Here is a 16483-nt window from a genome sequence, read left to right as displayed (position 1 = left end):
CTCGGCGCAGACTTGCTTGTTTGTTTCTGCAGGAGCTGGAGAAGAGGCCGAAGCCGAGACGATGCCCGGGAAGCTGAAGGTGAAAATCGTGGCCGGGCGCCATTTGCCAGTGATGGACCGTGCTAGTGACCTGACTGATGCCTTCGTGGAGGTTGGTGCAAGGTCATGCCCCTTCGAACCCAGGGAGCGTCAAGCCTTGTCAAGGATCCACCCACCTGGCCCCAGCCCCTCAGCCGGTTCCCTTTTGGACTGCCCGGCATGTGCGGTGCTCGTCCAGCCCTCCCACGAGGGACGACCGCCGCTGGATGGGTGCGCGGTTCGCTGGCGTCCTCGTCGCACCCTGCAGCGAGGGGAGGCTCGTACTGCTCTGCATGTGGATGACCCTGTGTCAGGACCTAGGGCAGGCCACCTGCCGCCTGGGGGGAGCCCCAGGCTTGGCTGCGCGCCTGCAGACACACACACACACACACACACACACCCGCGTGCGTGTGTGCGCGTGCGCTCGCACGCTCTTCTTTAGGGACCAGACCAGTGGACATCACATTTAAGAACGTAGATACTGCCCTTTGGGGGTACCCCCAGTGAGAGGAGATTCCCTCTTTAGCACGATGTTTTCTGAATCGTCGGTGTTAAGTTCTAAACACATCTGTAACACTCTCTGCGCTTGTATGGACTGGTAGGTCTGGTGAACTGTTTGAGAGTAATTTAGTGCCTTGAGGTAGAAAGTCAATTAAGTGCCATAGGTTTAAATTGCGAAATTGCTTTTTAAATCTAATGATTAGTTTAAAAGTCATGCAAATTAGTACAGGCCTAGGGCCCGGAAAGTAATAACCCAAAGTCTGAAAGAAGCCAAGTAAAAACTGCAATAAAAATTGATGTGATGAGCCAGAGCATTAGACCAGTAATCATTGGGCTATTAATGCTTATAGTTGATAGATATATGATAATATACCACCTATTTTCATCTCAATGTAATAAAATATTCTTGATGTTTCTCTAAAGGTTCTCTTGCCTTATGATTGCAGTTCACTCTCCACCCCTAACATTGTCATAGTAATTCTGTTTTTTTTAAAGAGAACTACTTAATTTCATTTTTCATCATCATTGTTATTTTTTATTTGACTGGAGGGAGAAACAGAGAGAGAAGGAAAGTGAGAAAGCAAGCTGTCAGGTCCAGGACTTGAACCACTGTTGACCATGTGGGAGTTCAGCACCCTACCCTCCATGGTACCTGCTGGCTCCTGTAGTGGTAATTCTTAATCCTAGCATCATTTTCATTTGAGAAAATTCTGACTGCTGTTGGGCCACATGCCAGGTAATGGGGATACACTCCTAACCAAAACATGATATTAAGTTTTGAGGTAGCTCAGGGAGTGACCCACCGACTTATATTAATAACTAATAGCTAACATGTATTGGGTCTCATTATTGCCGGATCTGTGCCAGTTTTTAATTCATAACCTTTCCAACAGTTCTTCCGTAAGATTTTTGCTATTATTCCATATTACAAATGGTGTAACCGAGGCCTGGCGATGGTAAATAATTTGCCTAAGGTTACTTAGCTGGTAAACTCCTATGGCCTGGCAGTCTGTGCTCTCCATCATCACTAATACTGTCGCTCCAGATAACGTGATGAATGTCATGTGTGAATATGGAAGCTACTTCTGTCTCTGAAGGTTAGGAGGGCTTCTTAGAAAGTGACGTTTGAGCTGAGGCTTGAAGAACACCCAGGATTTTACGAGGCAAAGGGGACATCAAAGGCAAAGGGGCAGAATGGGGTGCATGGTATGTTCAGGGAACCATCTGAGTTTGAGACATGTCTGGAGTAAAGGACGTGTGGGGGGGAAAAAAAAACTCGTTTTTTTCATGAGGCTGAAAATGTATGCTGGCATCAGGCCTCATTTTCTGTACTATTTTTTGTTTGTTGTGTAAGTAGGGGTAAGCCAGGGAAGCTTTTGAAGCAAAAATAAAATAAGTTCATAGTTAGTATTAGTTTCTTTCTTTTCTCTTCTTTTTCTTCCTTCCTTTTTTTTTTTTTTTTTTTTAAATAAGATGACCTGAATGGTGATATGGTGATGTCATTGGTGGATTGGACAGATGAGAGGTGAGGCAGGGTGATCAGTTAAGAAAGTGGTAAAATTATCCTGGCATTATGTGAGAATGAAATGGAAGAGAAGGATTTTTTTAAAGGTTATTTTTTCTTCCGTGAGAGAGAGAGACAGAAAGACAAGTACCTTCTATGGGTTCATTACACTGCAGTTCACCACCAGCCTCAGCCAACCTTATCGTTGGCATGTGCACGAGTCTCGTGTGTGTTCAGGAGGCCTTGTGAACCTGAGACCCTCCCATGTGGGTCCAACATTACGAAGTGCTGAATTAATAAAAGACAAAGATTTTTTTAAAAAGTAAAACAATTATTTAATTTTATTAATCATCTTTTTTTTTTTTTTTTTTTTTTAATTTTGCTATAGGATACATGCAGTCACCAGAGAGAAAGAAAGTGAAAAAGCAAGCCGCTGGGTCTGGGACTTGAACCACGGCCTGCCATGTGGGAGTCCAGTACTTCAGCCATCATGTCACCCGCTGGCCCAAAAAGAGAAAAAGTTGGGATATTTCTTAGGTTAAAATGGTCAGGCCTTGGGGCCTACAGGTGGCATGGTGGTTAAGGGCACTGGACTCCCATGTGGCTGACCACAGTTTGAGACCTGGACCTGGCAACTTGCTTTCTCACTTTCTCTCACTGTCCCTTTGTCCCTCTCTGGTCAAATTAAAATGGTTAATTAAATAAATAAATAACATAATTCTTAGTCAGGCCTTGATAACAAAGAGGATTTTGTTAGTAAGGGAGGGGGCAGGTTTAAGGGTGACTTACAGACAGGTAACCCCAACAGGACCTCATCATGCCACAGTACTTCCTCCAGCCTCCTTGTCAGCCAGTACCATGCATTCAGCGTCCTCAGGTTGGCCCAGGCTCTGAACCTTGGCCTCCCAAGTGACTATAGTAGCATGCAGTGGTACCCTACCACCTGTGTCACTATGGGTAGGCCTCCCCCTCCTACTTTTTCAACAGTTACTGAATGTCTGATAATAGGAGATGCCATGCTAGTCACTGTTCTAGCTGATATATATATGTTGTTCAAGTATATATGTTGTATATATGATGTGTGAATGAAAGGAAGATGGTGAACTGAGTGTTAAGTAGCCAAGCATGCAAGGCCTTATAGATCATGATTAGTAGTTTGAATCTCATTCTGAATTCAGTGGGAAGCAGTTAAGACGAGTAGTTTTGTTCATATGTGAAGAATGGATTGAAGGGGAAAGAGCGGAAGGAGACAACTGCTAAGAGAGTCTGTAATCACTTCAAGAGTAGGTACTCTGAGCTAAGGTGATGGTTTTGGTAAAGGGGAGAAGTGCATGAATTCCACATATATTTAACAGATAGATTCTAGAGGATTTGTTGGTAGATTACAGTTGGACCCAGGGAAAGGGAGACCAAAAGAAGACCTCTAGCTCTCTATAGTCATCAGGTTCTCTGAGATCCACAGGGATGGTAGAGATTGCTGAAGAGTATCAGTTTCCATTTGGCCATACTAGATTTGAGATGTTTTTAGGACCATTAATGGTAGTTGTCAAGGGGGCAATTGGGTTGTGACTGTGGTGTTTTTGCAAGATCTCAGTTAAAAATGAGGGACCAATAGCGTAATGGCTGTGTCGCTGGACTCCCATGTGACCGCGGTTTGCGTCCCGTACCCAGTGGCTTAAACTCACGCTGGGTGCGTGTGCATGCGTGCCCAAGATCCCGAGAGGAGAAGGGATTGTGGCGTGGCTATCCCCCCGGGGGGGGATTTCTCGCTTTCTATCTCTCTGTCTCTCTCTGTCTGTTTGGCGAGCGAGCGCACGCACCCTATAGCAAAAACCTCTCCCAAAAAAAAGAAAAGAAAAAAAGATGAGCTCATGTGGGTGAGTGACATGAGCGGTCAAATGAGTCCCATCGTCCCCTTTGTATATATATATATATTAGGCATTTCAAAATTTATCCTTTACTATCCTGGCATAATATTTGTAGCTCATGTAACCCATCTGTACTCAAAATACAAAAATATCAATATAATGTTCTAACTGTAATAGGACAGAGAACTAAAGATACTTCGGGTATTATTTCAGTATTGCTCATGACCAGAGTAGAAAATACAAAGTAATCAGACTAAGCCAGTGAATATTTATTAAGCCTTTGCATGTATCAGACACAATATTGGGCACTGGGGATAGAGCAGTGACTAAAACAGAAATTTCCTCAGTCATAGACTTAACATTTTAGTGGGAGAAGGGAGTCTGTAAAGAAGATAAGTAAAAAATACAGTATGTTGGATGATGAGAAGTGCCCTGTGTGGAGAAAATAGAGCTGAGGTAAACGCGATGAAGAGTGCTTAACCTTTCTGTAAAATCATGTGGATGTGACTGATCTTTACACACACTGAGTCAGTTGTGTAGTTTGGGCATCTCAGATATTTATTGCCATTGGTTATCAGATTTTCCAAAACAGTCAACTCTTGGGCAAAAGCAGTTACTGAGTTATGTGATTGTTATAGTTCCAATTAGGTGTGTTGAGACACCATCCTAGTACTTTTGTCTGGGAAATTGAATTGGCTCTAGGAAGGTTTATTACCCATGTGACTGTCTGGTTGGACATTTGAAAGTCAGGAGCTAGCCAGTGGCATGGTGGTTAAAGCACTGGATCTCACGTGGTCAACTAGTTTGAGTCTTGGACCCTGCAGCTTAGAAGATATGCTGGGTATGTGTACATGTGTGCCAGAAATCCCAAGAAGAGAGTGGAGAAGGGATTGCCAGCATGGCCATCCCCCCTGGGGGATCCTTTCTCAGTTTTTCTTCCCCCCCTGCCCATTAGTGCACACAGCCTATAGCAAAAAATTAAAAAAATAAAAAGAGTCATGACATGGGACAAGTTTTCACTGTTGGGAGCGCTCTTATTTTGCAGGACACCTAGCATCTCTGACCTTTCTTCACTAAATATTGCTACTGTTGGGTTGCTGGAAAAGTCATGTTTTTCTGTGCAAAATGTGTCATGACATTTTTGATGATCTAATATTTCCACTTCAAAATACCACTACAACGTTCCACAACTCCCTTAGGAATTGTTCCATCCCTTTTACAAACCTCTGACTTAGAAAGAAGATGGATTCTTGAACAAATTTGACATTAAGACATCTACTAAAATTAGAGTAGATGGACCAGGGCAAAGAAACAGATTGTTAGCTAGGGGTAGGGAGAGAAATCAAGAAACTGAGAACTTAGAAGGTAACAGAAGAAATTTCTAGAAAGAAGCAGCTCTTAACTGTCAAATGGTATTGAGAAGTCTAGTGAGAGGATAGAGAGGGCTAGCAGGTAGCATGGTGGCTTGGGCTGGTTTCCCACATGGCTGACCATGGTTTGAGTCCTGGACCTGACAACTTGAAAATCATGCCAGGCGCATGTGGATGTGTGTAAAATTTCAAGAGGATGATGGAAGAAACGGTGGTGTGGCCATCTCCCTGAGGGGTGATTTCTCATTTTCCCTCTTTCTGTCTCCCTGCCTGTCTGGTGAGTGTGTGTGCACTAGGGCAAAAACTTTAGGGGAAAAAAAAAAGAGGATAGAGAAATCACTGAATGGACAGTAAGGAGGTTGTTACTGATTCTGATAAGAGGTGTGATAAGGACTGAAGCCCATGTTGTAGTGAGTTACAGGAGATTTTCTGTACACCGGAAACAGGGAAGTAGAAACAGTATGAGTAGGCAACTGTTTCAAGAATCTAGATATAAAAGGAGAGGAAAAATAATGTGATATTTAAGTAGCATGTAGCTTTTAGTACTTAGAACAAGATACTAGAATGTATTTACGTGTTAGGAATAATCCAGAAGAAAGGGAAAATTTAATACAGGAAACAGGGGATAATGAAGGATTAATATAATAAAGGGATAAGTTGTGTGCTGTAGTCTGTAAGTAATAATAAGCTCTTTTCAGAGGGAGATAATGAAGCCTAGGCTAGTCATGAGAAATCATACTGGGCCTGGGGGATGGTAATATGTTCACAAGCTGAAAGAAAGATGAGACATTTTTATGTGATTATGTCAAACTTGATAAAAGCTAAAAGAGAGGTGGAACTTACGTAATTGAAAAGAGGGTTCTTGATGAGTAGAAGTGGAAATAAATCAGGTAAGGGGAGGAGCAAATCACTGAGTAGTATGAGCATTACGGGGAGAAGTCTGTGTAGCGGAAATTTTTTTTTTTTTAAATGTATTTATTTATTTTTCCATGAGTGAGAGAAAAAGAGATAGTACCCCCAACAGGAGGATCTTGATACCTGATTCACTCCGAGCCCACCCTGGATATCGGGCAGACCTCTGTACCCCGTGTGCACAGGTAGATCTCCAGACTTGAACTGTTGTGTTTTACTGCTACTCCACTATCTTGCCTCAGGCGTTTAACTGACTTCCCTTAACTGACTCATTGTAGTCCCCAGTGCTTTGCATTCCTTCCATAAAGCATGTTCTTGAATATTCTCAAATCGTTAGACTTTTCTCCATTGTGTCTGGAGTCTCCCATCAGTTGGATGATATACTTTACCGGGAGGCAATTGTGTTTATTCACAGATCTGTTTATGTCAGCTATGTTTATTATTGTAATTTATTTAAACCTTTATGTAAAGACTTGTGGAAACAGGCACTAAAAATTGCCTCTGACTTAAATGGAGAGAAGATTGTAAAAGATACAGGATTCTATGTTTATTTATTTATTTATTTTTTACTTTTTTTGAGAGAGATTTTTGCTGTAGGGCATGTGTGCTTGCCAGAGAGACACAGGGACTGAGAGACAAAAAGCGAGAACTCACCCCACAGGAAGATGGCCATGCCACAATCCTTTCTCCTCTATTTTCTCTTGGGATCTTGAGCACTCATACACACACGCCTAGCATGTTTTAAGCAGCTGGGCCCAGGACTCGAGCAGCAGTCAACTTCCAGAAGTCCAGTGATGTAACCTTTTACGCCATCTGCTTGTCCTTCTATGTTCATATATTTTTTTACAAGCAGTTTTTAAAAAAGTTTATTCCATGAGCAAGAAATACAGAAAGAAACAGATAATAGTACCCCAATAGGGTCTTGATGCCTCACTATACCCCAACTTCAGCCTGCCTAGATCATGGGCACACACTGTGTATACACACATACCTAGAGTACTCAGGGAGGTCTGCAGATGCATATAAACTGGCATCCTTCCCTCAGGGGTCTCACAGAGGGTCTTGCTTTGTTATTGTGCCCAAATTGCCCCACAAGCAATTTTAAATCTGCTACTATCTTAGTCCATTATTGCACTGCTAACAGAAGTACCTGGACCCAGGTATTTATAAAGATGAGAGAGATTGTTTACAAATTCATTATTCTGGTTGGCTGAAAAGCCCTAAGTCCTAGGCTTACAGCACACCCTTAGAATCTCAGAAGATGGTGGGCATGTGCAAAAAGAGAGCCAGCAGCTTACTCTCTTATAGCAACCAGCTTCCATGAGAACTCACCTCTTATGAGATCTAAAACCTACTGGGTCTCCCAAGATATCATTAATTTACTCATGAGCGTGTTGCCTTGGTGATGTAGTCATGAACCAGGTGCTACCCAGTAGACCTCCCCACCTCAGATTCTAAAACAGGAAATTTTGGGGAACAAACCATTATTTAAACCATAACAGCCCATAAAACAAAGCCAGAAGTGATACATTATGACTGTGGTTTATGCAAAAATGATGTAGAATTTTAAACAGTGGCTCTTTACTCAAAAAACTACCTTAAGTTACAAGAAAGATAAGAGGGATAAATGTTTGTTTAATTTGAAAATCTGTCGCATGTGCTTGCTAGACAGACAAAGAGACAGAAAGCAAAAAAATCACCCCCGGGTGGGGGAGGGGGGATGACCACACTGTAATCCCTTCTCCATTCTCCTCTCGGGATCTCAGGCACACATGCTCGCCATGAGTTTTAGGCCGCCAGGGTCAGGACTCCAACCGCGGTCAATTGCTTGAGAATCCAGCAACATAACTGCTATGCCATCTGCTGGTCCCGGTTTTCATTATTATTACTAATTTTTTAAAGAATTACTTTATTTAACTTTCTTTCTTACTTACTTACTTTACTTACGTACCAGAGAGGGACAGAGAGAGAGAGAGAAAAAGTGAGAGGACTTGAAGCACAGTTGACCATGTGGGAGTCCAGTGGCCTCAACCATCACGTCACCTGCTGGCCTTGGTTTTTATTATTTTTAATGATTCTCTGATTTAACCAAATGTTTGATGAAGTGGTTGAATACTGGCTTTCATTGCTTTAGTTGAGGGAATTTCTACTATATATGATGTGAGTTAATTAGTCAGTTAAGGCTCAAAGGTGATAATTCTTGTAGCATTCTGTAGGATATATCTCAGTTTTAACGTACATGTTACTGACTGTTCAGCTAAAATGCATGGTCTTTTATTTATTTATTTATTTTTTAAGTTTCTTTCTTTCATGAAAGAGAGGGAGGGAAGAAGGGAGTAAGAGACACATGGGAGCATGTACCCCCACAACAGGTCTTCATGCTGTGATCCATCCTCAGTTTTAGGCCCAGACCACGGGTATGTGCACCTGGCATGCTCAGAGAGGCCCTGGGATGCAAACCCAGGACCTTTCCTATGTAGGTCCAGATATGCCACCACTGCCTCTACACTGTCATTATTTTTCTGCCTCCCAGGAACCTTTAAGAGAAAGGGGCAGGGAAAAGAAGGATATATTTAATGAGTTTTTTTCAGCATATCAGACATTTTACTGGGTCTTTACATGCATTATCTAATGAAATGCTCACAGCAATTCCACTTTTGCAGAGGAGGAAGCAGATTTAAATAACAGGTTAAATAACTTTCTCAAGGTAATTTAGCTAATGTTTTTTAGAGAATGCCTTCTTTAAGTGGAGAAATCTCCATTAAAATTCTTGATGGTCTTTAACAAAGTTGTGAGACATTCATTTAATTACTGAGTAATAAAATCTCCTTTGAATTAAATAATAGCCAATGAACCATGATTCTCTTTTACTAGAAGGGAAGTCATCACAAAATTGGCAAAATACACATTCTAGCCTTTTTCTTTTTTTTCTAGTATCTCGCATATTGTTGGTTTAATGCAATTTGGAGAATACCAGATGATTATATCTAGAATGGTTAGCTAACCAAAGGAAAAAAAGCATAGCAAAGCACAGCTGCTATCGTGGGGCAAAATGAAGGCGGCTTTGAATTTATAACTTAAACTATGACAGGAGAGGTGCCAGCAGGTGGCTTAGTGGATAAGGTGCTGGACTCCCACATGACCAACTGGACTGTTGGCTTGAAAATCATACCAGGCGCATGAGCAAGCATCCCTAAAATCCCAGGAGAAGAAAGGATTGCTGCATAGCCATCGCTACTCCCCAAGGTGACTTCTCACTTTTCCTCTCACTGTCTCTCTCTGGGGAGGGCATGTGCCCTGTGGCAAACACCTTTAAAAAGAAAAACGTAGGCTATTTTTGGCAGTTGAGCCAAAACCCTTAAGTATGTTTTATGAACAGTTATATACATCCTAACATTTTACTTCAAATATGCCAGTTTTAGGTACATTAAACAACAAATATTTCCTTTATGCTTTGCATTTGTATCGTAATGAAAATTTAGCATTTAAGTAGGAACCTTTCTTCTCATTGTTTCGTTTCCTTAAAATCATGATTTAAGAAAAATAAGTAATACATGAATACTTCTCATTTAAAAAGATTAAAATACTCAAAGTATAACTTGAAGTATTGTATTATGTACACTCTGTTAGTCCTTTTATTTATTTATTTATTTATTTATTTAAGAGGTTTTTGCTATAGGGCGCGTGCACTTGCCAGACCGAGAGACATAGAGACAGAAAGTGAGAAATCACCCCCAGAGGGGATAGTCATGCCGCAATCCCTTCTCCGTTCTCCTCTCGAGATCTTGGGCATGCACGTACATGCGCCCGGTATAAGTTTTAAACCACGGGTCCAGGACACAAACCGCGGTTGACTACATGGGAGTCCAGCGACATAGCCATTACACTAACTGCTGGTCCCTCGGTTAGTCCATTTTGCAGGGATAATTGCCGTCTGTTCTTTTGTTTGTGTTCATTTACTTTCTCTCCCTATCAGAAATGATACTTTCATATGGGGGCCAGCAGGGGCATAGTTGTTTTATAGTCAGTGCTGGACTCCCACATGGCTGACCACCATTCGAGTCCTGGTTCTGGTGGCTTGAAAATCACATGGGATACTTGTGCACGTGTGCCCCAAAGTCCCAGGAGGACACTGCAGGAGAAGAGATTGTGGTATGGCCCTCCTCCCTAGAGGGTGATTTCACACTTTCCCTCTCACTATCTGTCAGTTTCCCTTGAGTGATTACCTCCTCCCTAGAGGGTGATTTCACACTTTCCTTCTCACTATTTGTCAGTTTCCCTTGAGTGATTTCTTGCGCCTTATGGCGAAACCTTAAAAAAAAGAAAAAAATTCATGTGTACCTGCTTTTAGAAACAAATATAAGCATACTTTATACATGCTGCTGCTTATTTCCTCAGTTATGTCACTGATCATGTCCCATGATTGTACCTGTAATAGACTCTATTCTGTAGATGGTATGCATATGATTTATTCTATCACTTTCTTGTTAAACAATTTAGTTTTTATATTTTTTAGGAAGAACGGTTTATGTGAAAGTCCCTCTGTAAGTTTAATTCCTGGAAAGGATCCAGAATTCTGTAATTCAAATAAAAATACAATTATTACTAATTTAATTTTATTTTACCAATTTAATTTTATTTTTGAATGTTTTGGAATTTTGTAAAAAGAATTATTTATTTATTTAATTCTATTTGTTACCACTAGTTTTTTAGTTTGGCCAGAGACAGACAGAGAGAGAAAGGGAAAATAAGAAAGCAAACTGTCGGGACCAGCAGTTAGTGTAATGACTATGTCGCTGGACTCCCATGTAGTCGACCGCGGTTTGTGTCCTGGAACCGGTGGCTTAAAACTCACGCCGGGCACGTGTGTGTGCGTGCGTGCCCAAGATCCCAAGAGGAGAACAGAAGAGAAGGGATTGCGGCGTGGCCATCCCCCCGGAGGGGTGATTTCTCGCTTTCTGTCTCTGTCTCTCTCTGTCTGTCTTGCAAGCGCTCGTGCTGTATAGCAAGCCCCCCCCCCCCCAAAAAAAAAAAAAAAAAAAGGAAGCACACTGTCAGGTCTGGGACTCGAACTACAGTCAGCCATGTGGGAATCCAGTGCCTTTAACCACCATGCCATCTGCTGGCCCTGATATTTCTGAATTTTAAAATAATGTATTTTAAAAAATAGGTTCAGGGTTGACCCAGTAGCCTAGTGGTTAAGGGAGTGAGATCCCACATGGCTGAAATGGCTTGAAAACAGCTTGAAAACACATCGGGTAGGTGTATATACCCCAGATCCTGATTTAGTGCAGGCCGGGATTGACTATGAAATAAGATCATCTCCCATCCAACTCCTCTAATGGTTCCTGAAGCTAGAAGCATAAAACCCTTAAAGGATAACATTTATTACTGATCACACCGTGTGAAAAGCTATAGAAATAAAATATAACAAATACGGGAAAGTACAAGTGGGCCAGTAATTGGTGTGAAGGTTAAGGTGGCTATATTCCACCTGGCTGGCTGCACGGTGGCTTGGAAATCACACCAGGCAAGTGTGCAATCATGCCTAATGTCCTGAGAGGAGAATGGAGAAGGGATTATAGTGTGGTCATCCCCCCCGGGTAGTGATTTCTCATATTCTTTTTCTGTCTCTCTCTCTCTCTCTCTCTGTTGAGCGCACATACTCTATAGCAAACTATGGGGAAAAAAAAGTAAGCAAATATTACCAAGTTTTTGTAATAATGGACTATAGTTCCGGATTCCCTTGCTGAGATGGTACTAGGATAGTCGTCTGACTTGTTTCACCTTTTGATTATATATATTTGCTGGTCTGTCCCCCTCAAGACTTTATTTTTTCATCTGCGCTCAATTTTTTTTAGAGTTTATTTTTTTTTAGTTCACGAAAGAGAACACATGCATAAGACAGAGGAGGGGGAGAGAAGTATCAATACCTCAACGAAGTTTCATCATGCTAAGGTACACTCTCCAGAGAGACAGACAGGCAGAGGAGAAAGCATCTCTGTGGGGAGTGATTACAGTGTAATTCCTTTCCTCCCATCTTTCCCTCCTTTTAGGGTTTTGGGCATGCACACGCGTGCATCCAGTGTGTTTCTCAAGCTTCTAGGTCTGGTACTTGAACTGCACTGTTAACCATGTGAGACCTGGCTGCCTTAACCATGTGGCCATGGAAGCGGTCCATGATCTATAACTTAATTTCTCTCTGAGCTGGTCATGTAGAACAGTAGGTAATCCCTTGTTCTGGTATGTTCTACAAGTTTATCTGAACTCATCATAATCTTTCCCTTTTTTTCCCCTTAGGTTTTTTTTTTCTTCTCATGCACTTGTGCATATGTGTGAGAGAGAGAGAAATTAAAAAAAAAATCACCCTCCAGAGAGGATAGCCATGTCACAATCTCTTCTCCTTTATTCTCCTTTAGGATTTTGGGCATGTATATGCATGTACTCAGTTGTCTGTCTGTCTGTCTTTCTTTCTTTCTTTCTTTCTTTCTTTCTTTTTTAATTCAATCTGTTGGGACTGGAACTCAAACCACATATTCCACCATGCGGGATCTAGCCACTTTAACCTCTATACCATTTGCTGGAACCTCTCTTCCATTTTGTCTCAGGGGATAGTTGTCTTTTTTACCCCTCCATTGTTAATCCTTTCTTTTTTTCCTTTTTTTTTTTTTTTGAGAGGTTTTCGCTATAGGGCGCGTGCGCTCGCCCGACAGAGAGAGACATAGAGACAGAAAGCGAGAAATCACCCCTCAGGGGGGATGGTCACGCCGCAATCCCTTCTCCTCCATTCTCCTCCCGGGATCTTGGACACACACGCACACGTGCCCGGCGTGAGTTCCAAGCCACCGGGTCCGGGACGCGAACCGCGGTCGACTACGTGGGAGTCCAGCGACATAGCCATTACGCTAACGGCTGGTTCCCCATTGTTAATCCTTTCTCATTGCCTGGCTGACATTATACTTTCCTTTTGGGACCAGAATTTAGCATAATGGCTGTGTTGCTGAACTCCCATGTAGCTGACTGCCGTTCGAGTCCCGGACCCAGTGGCTTAAACTCACGCTGGACCCATGTGCGTGAGTGCCCAAGATCCCGAGAGGAGAATGGAGGAGAAGGATATTGCTATGGCCACTCCCCCCTGGGGGGTGATTTCTCACTTTCTGTCTCTCTGTCTCTCTCTATCTTTCTGGCAAATGCACGCGCCCTATAGCAAAAACCTCTCCAAAAAAAAAAAAAAACAAAAACAAACATTTAGTCCCCTTTTTTTTTTTTTTTTTAAATTGCTAGAGACAGAAAGAGGGAGAGAAAGCACCCCAGAGTGGGACATAATTCCTTCTCCATTTCTCCATCCTGTCAGGATTTTAGACCCACATATACATGTGCTCATTATATTTCTCTACCCTCCAGACCAGGATTCAGAACATGGTCAACCATGTGGGATCCAGTTTCCCATAACCACTAGGTTACAGAGTTGACCCTGTTCATATTTTCAATATTTATGTTTAACTCACTTTTTATTTGTTTTTAGGTAAAATTTGGTAATACTACCTTTAAAACAGATGTGTACCTCAAGTCACTGAACCCTCAGTGGAACTCAGAATGGTTTAAATTTGAGGTAAGTTTTTAAATGTTAGCAATTGTGTGTATGTTTTCCCCAGGAATGATAAGAGTACTTTTCATTTCAAGTGTAGTGGTTTTTCTACACCATAAAAATATTTACTTTTTCTGCTGAATTTAGGAATATTGAGTTTTTTTTTAAAATTACACTACAGTTAAGAAAATATAGTATATGATAACACAGATGAATAAAAGGTTCTCAAATATATTATTTTTTTCTCTGGATTTTGGCATATACCAAAAATTTCTTGTTGAACAGTATACAGATTGAGAACAAAATTTTTAATTGTGGTAACCTGGCCAGCAGGTGGTGTGGTGGTTAAGGTTCCTGCCTGACTGACCATGATTCAAGTCCTAGATGTGGTTGCTTGAAAATCATGACGGGTGTGGGCGCACAAGCTCAAAACCCAAGAGGAGAGTGGAGGAGAAGGGATTGCAGCATGGGAATCTCCCCTGGTGGTTGATTTCTCACTTCCTCTCTCCATCTCTGTCTGGCAAGCATATATGCCCTATAGCAAAAACCTAAAAAAAAAAAAAAAAAAAATTGTGGTAAAGCTATATTGTATTTTTAAGTGGACAACTTGGTGGCATTAAATACGTTCACAACGTTGTTCAGTAACTCCCCATTTCCTTGTTTCCCCTCTGATAATCTCTAATCCACTTTGTATCTTTTTGAGTTGCCTGTGCTAGATAATTCATATAAGTAGAATCATATATTTGTCCTTTTATATCTGGCTTCTTTTGCTTAGCATAATGTTTTCAAAGTTCATAACATTTTGTAGCATGTATCAGAATTTCATTTTTATGGATGAACAATATTTCATTGTATGTATATATCACATTTTGTTTATTTTTTAGCTATTTTTTTTTTTTTTCAGTCATGTTGTTGTTTCTGTGGGAAATGGCCATGTGATAGTCCCTTTCCCACCCTTTCTTCACCTTTTCGGATTTTGGGGCTTGTATGCACATGTGTGTTCCATATTTTTTAAGCCTCCAGAACCAAGTCTTGAACTGTGTATTTGACCATGTGGAATGCAAATATTGTCTCTCATTCAGTAGGTTTGGTCTTACGCTTTCATCATATTTTCCTTTGAAGCACAAAATTTATTTATTTTTATTTGTATTTATTTTACATATTCAATCAGTATATATCACTTAACTTGTAAAGTGTGAAGCACAAAATTTAAATTTGGTCAAGTCCAGTATATTTGTTTTTCTTTAGTTGCTCATGCTTCTAATGTCAGGTCAAGGACTCTACTGCCAAGCTTGAGGTCATGAAGATTTACCCCTGTATTTTCTTCTCAGAATTTTATGGCTTACCTCTCATACATGTGTTATTGATCCCTTTTGAGTTAATTTTTGTAATTGTAAAAGGCCAACTTTCAGGACCAGCAGATGGCATAGTAGTTATGTTGCTAGACTCCATGTAGTCAACTGTGGTTCAAGTCCTGGACCCAGCAGCTTAAAACTCATGACAATACATGTGCGTGCGTGCCCAAAATCCTGAGAGGAGAATGGAGGAGAAAGGATTGTGGCATGGCCATCCTCCCAGGGAGTGATTTCTTGCTTTCTGTCTCTCTGTCTCTGTCGAGTGCACGTGCCCTATAGCAAAAAATCTGTCTTAAAAAAACAAAAAAGAAAAAAAAAAGAGGCCAACTTTCTTTTCTTTTTGTTTTTAATTTGCCAGAGGGTACATGTACTCATCAGAAAGAGAGTGTGTGGGAGAAAGCATCCCTGCTCCCACTGGGAATAGTTCTGCCACAGTCCTTTCTCCTCTCTTTCACCCTTCCTCCTTTCAGGATTTTGTGTGCACACACAATGTGCCTATTGTGTGTCTAGCTACTAGGTCTAGGACTCAAGCTGCACAATTGGCCATGTGGGATCCAGGTTCCATAATGACCAGGCCATGAGCTAGCCCCAACTTTTTTCTTTTGCATGAATAAATCTAGTTGTCTAAGCACCATTTGTTGAAGAGACTATTTTTTGTTAGAGAGAAGGAGAGAGAAAAATCTGTCCCCTAATGGGACATGGCCACGGCGCAATCCTTTTTCCTCCATTTCTCCATTCTGTTATGATCTTGGGCACACATATACACGTACCTGGTGTGTTTTTCAAACCACCAGGGTAGGATTTGAAACGTAATTAGCTATGCAGCATCTGGTGCCCTATGTATAGTGCTTAATAACGGCGCTTTGGGGCCAGTCCAGTGTACACTTAACTTGTTTTTTAATTTTATAATTATTTATTTAATTGTAGTTATTATCATTTTAATTTGCTATCAGGCATGTGCACTCACCAGAGAGAGACAGAAAGACAGGGCGGGGTAGGTGGGCAGTGAGAAAGCCAGCTGCCAGGTCTAGGACTCAAACTAGTTGGCCATTTGGGGGTCCAGTGCCTAAACTACCATGTCACGTAATAGCCCCAGTGTACATTAACTTTTAAAATTATCTTCAGAGTCTGAGTTGTTAGCCTAAAATCACTAAGAAATGAAATAGGGGATAAGAAAGGCATAATTTTTCATATTTAAGTGTTTTTTTGTTTGTTTGTTTTCTTTGTAAGAAGGTATGTGTACTCACCAGATAAAGACAGAGAGGAAAAGTGAGAAAGCATCCTCTGTGGGGGCATGGTCACCCCTT

The 16483-nt window shown here is 41.3% G+C and overlaps 1 protein-coding gene across 1 annotated transcript in view; it reads left to right on the top strand.

Moving 5' to 3' along the window:
- LOC102484609 (C2 domain-containing protein 5) overlaps positions 1-16483 on the top strand; it is a gene marked incomplete at its 3' end in the record, with an annotated part of 39965 nt that overhangs the window by 1494 nt on the left and 21988 nt on the right. The window contains exons 2-3 of the mRNA XM_006167168.3: positions 33-151; positions 13759-13845. Of these exons, the coding sequence (XP_006167230.1) occupies positions 62-151; positions 13759-13845 (177 nt within the window). The remainder of the gene's footprint in view (positions 1-32; positions 152-13758; positions 13846-16483) is intronic.

The sequence above is a fragment of the Tupaia chinensis genome, unplaced genomic scaffold (assembly GCF_000334495.1).
Source record: "Tupaia chinensis unplaced genomic scaffold, TupChi_1.0 Scaffold144568_1, whole genome shotgun sequence".
Taxonomy (NCBI): Eukaryota; Metazoa; Chordata; class Mammalia; order Scandentia; family Tupaiidae; genus Tupaia; species Tupaia belangeri.
This window is presented reverse-complemented; position numbering and strand designations above follow the sequence as displayed.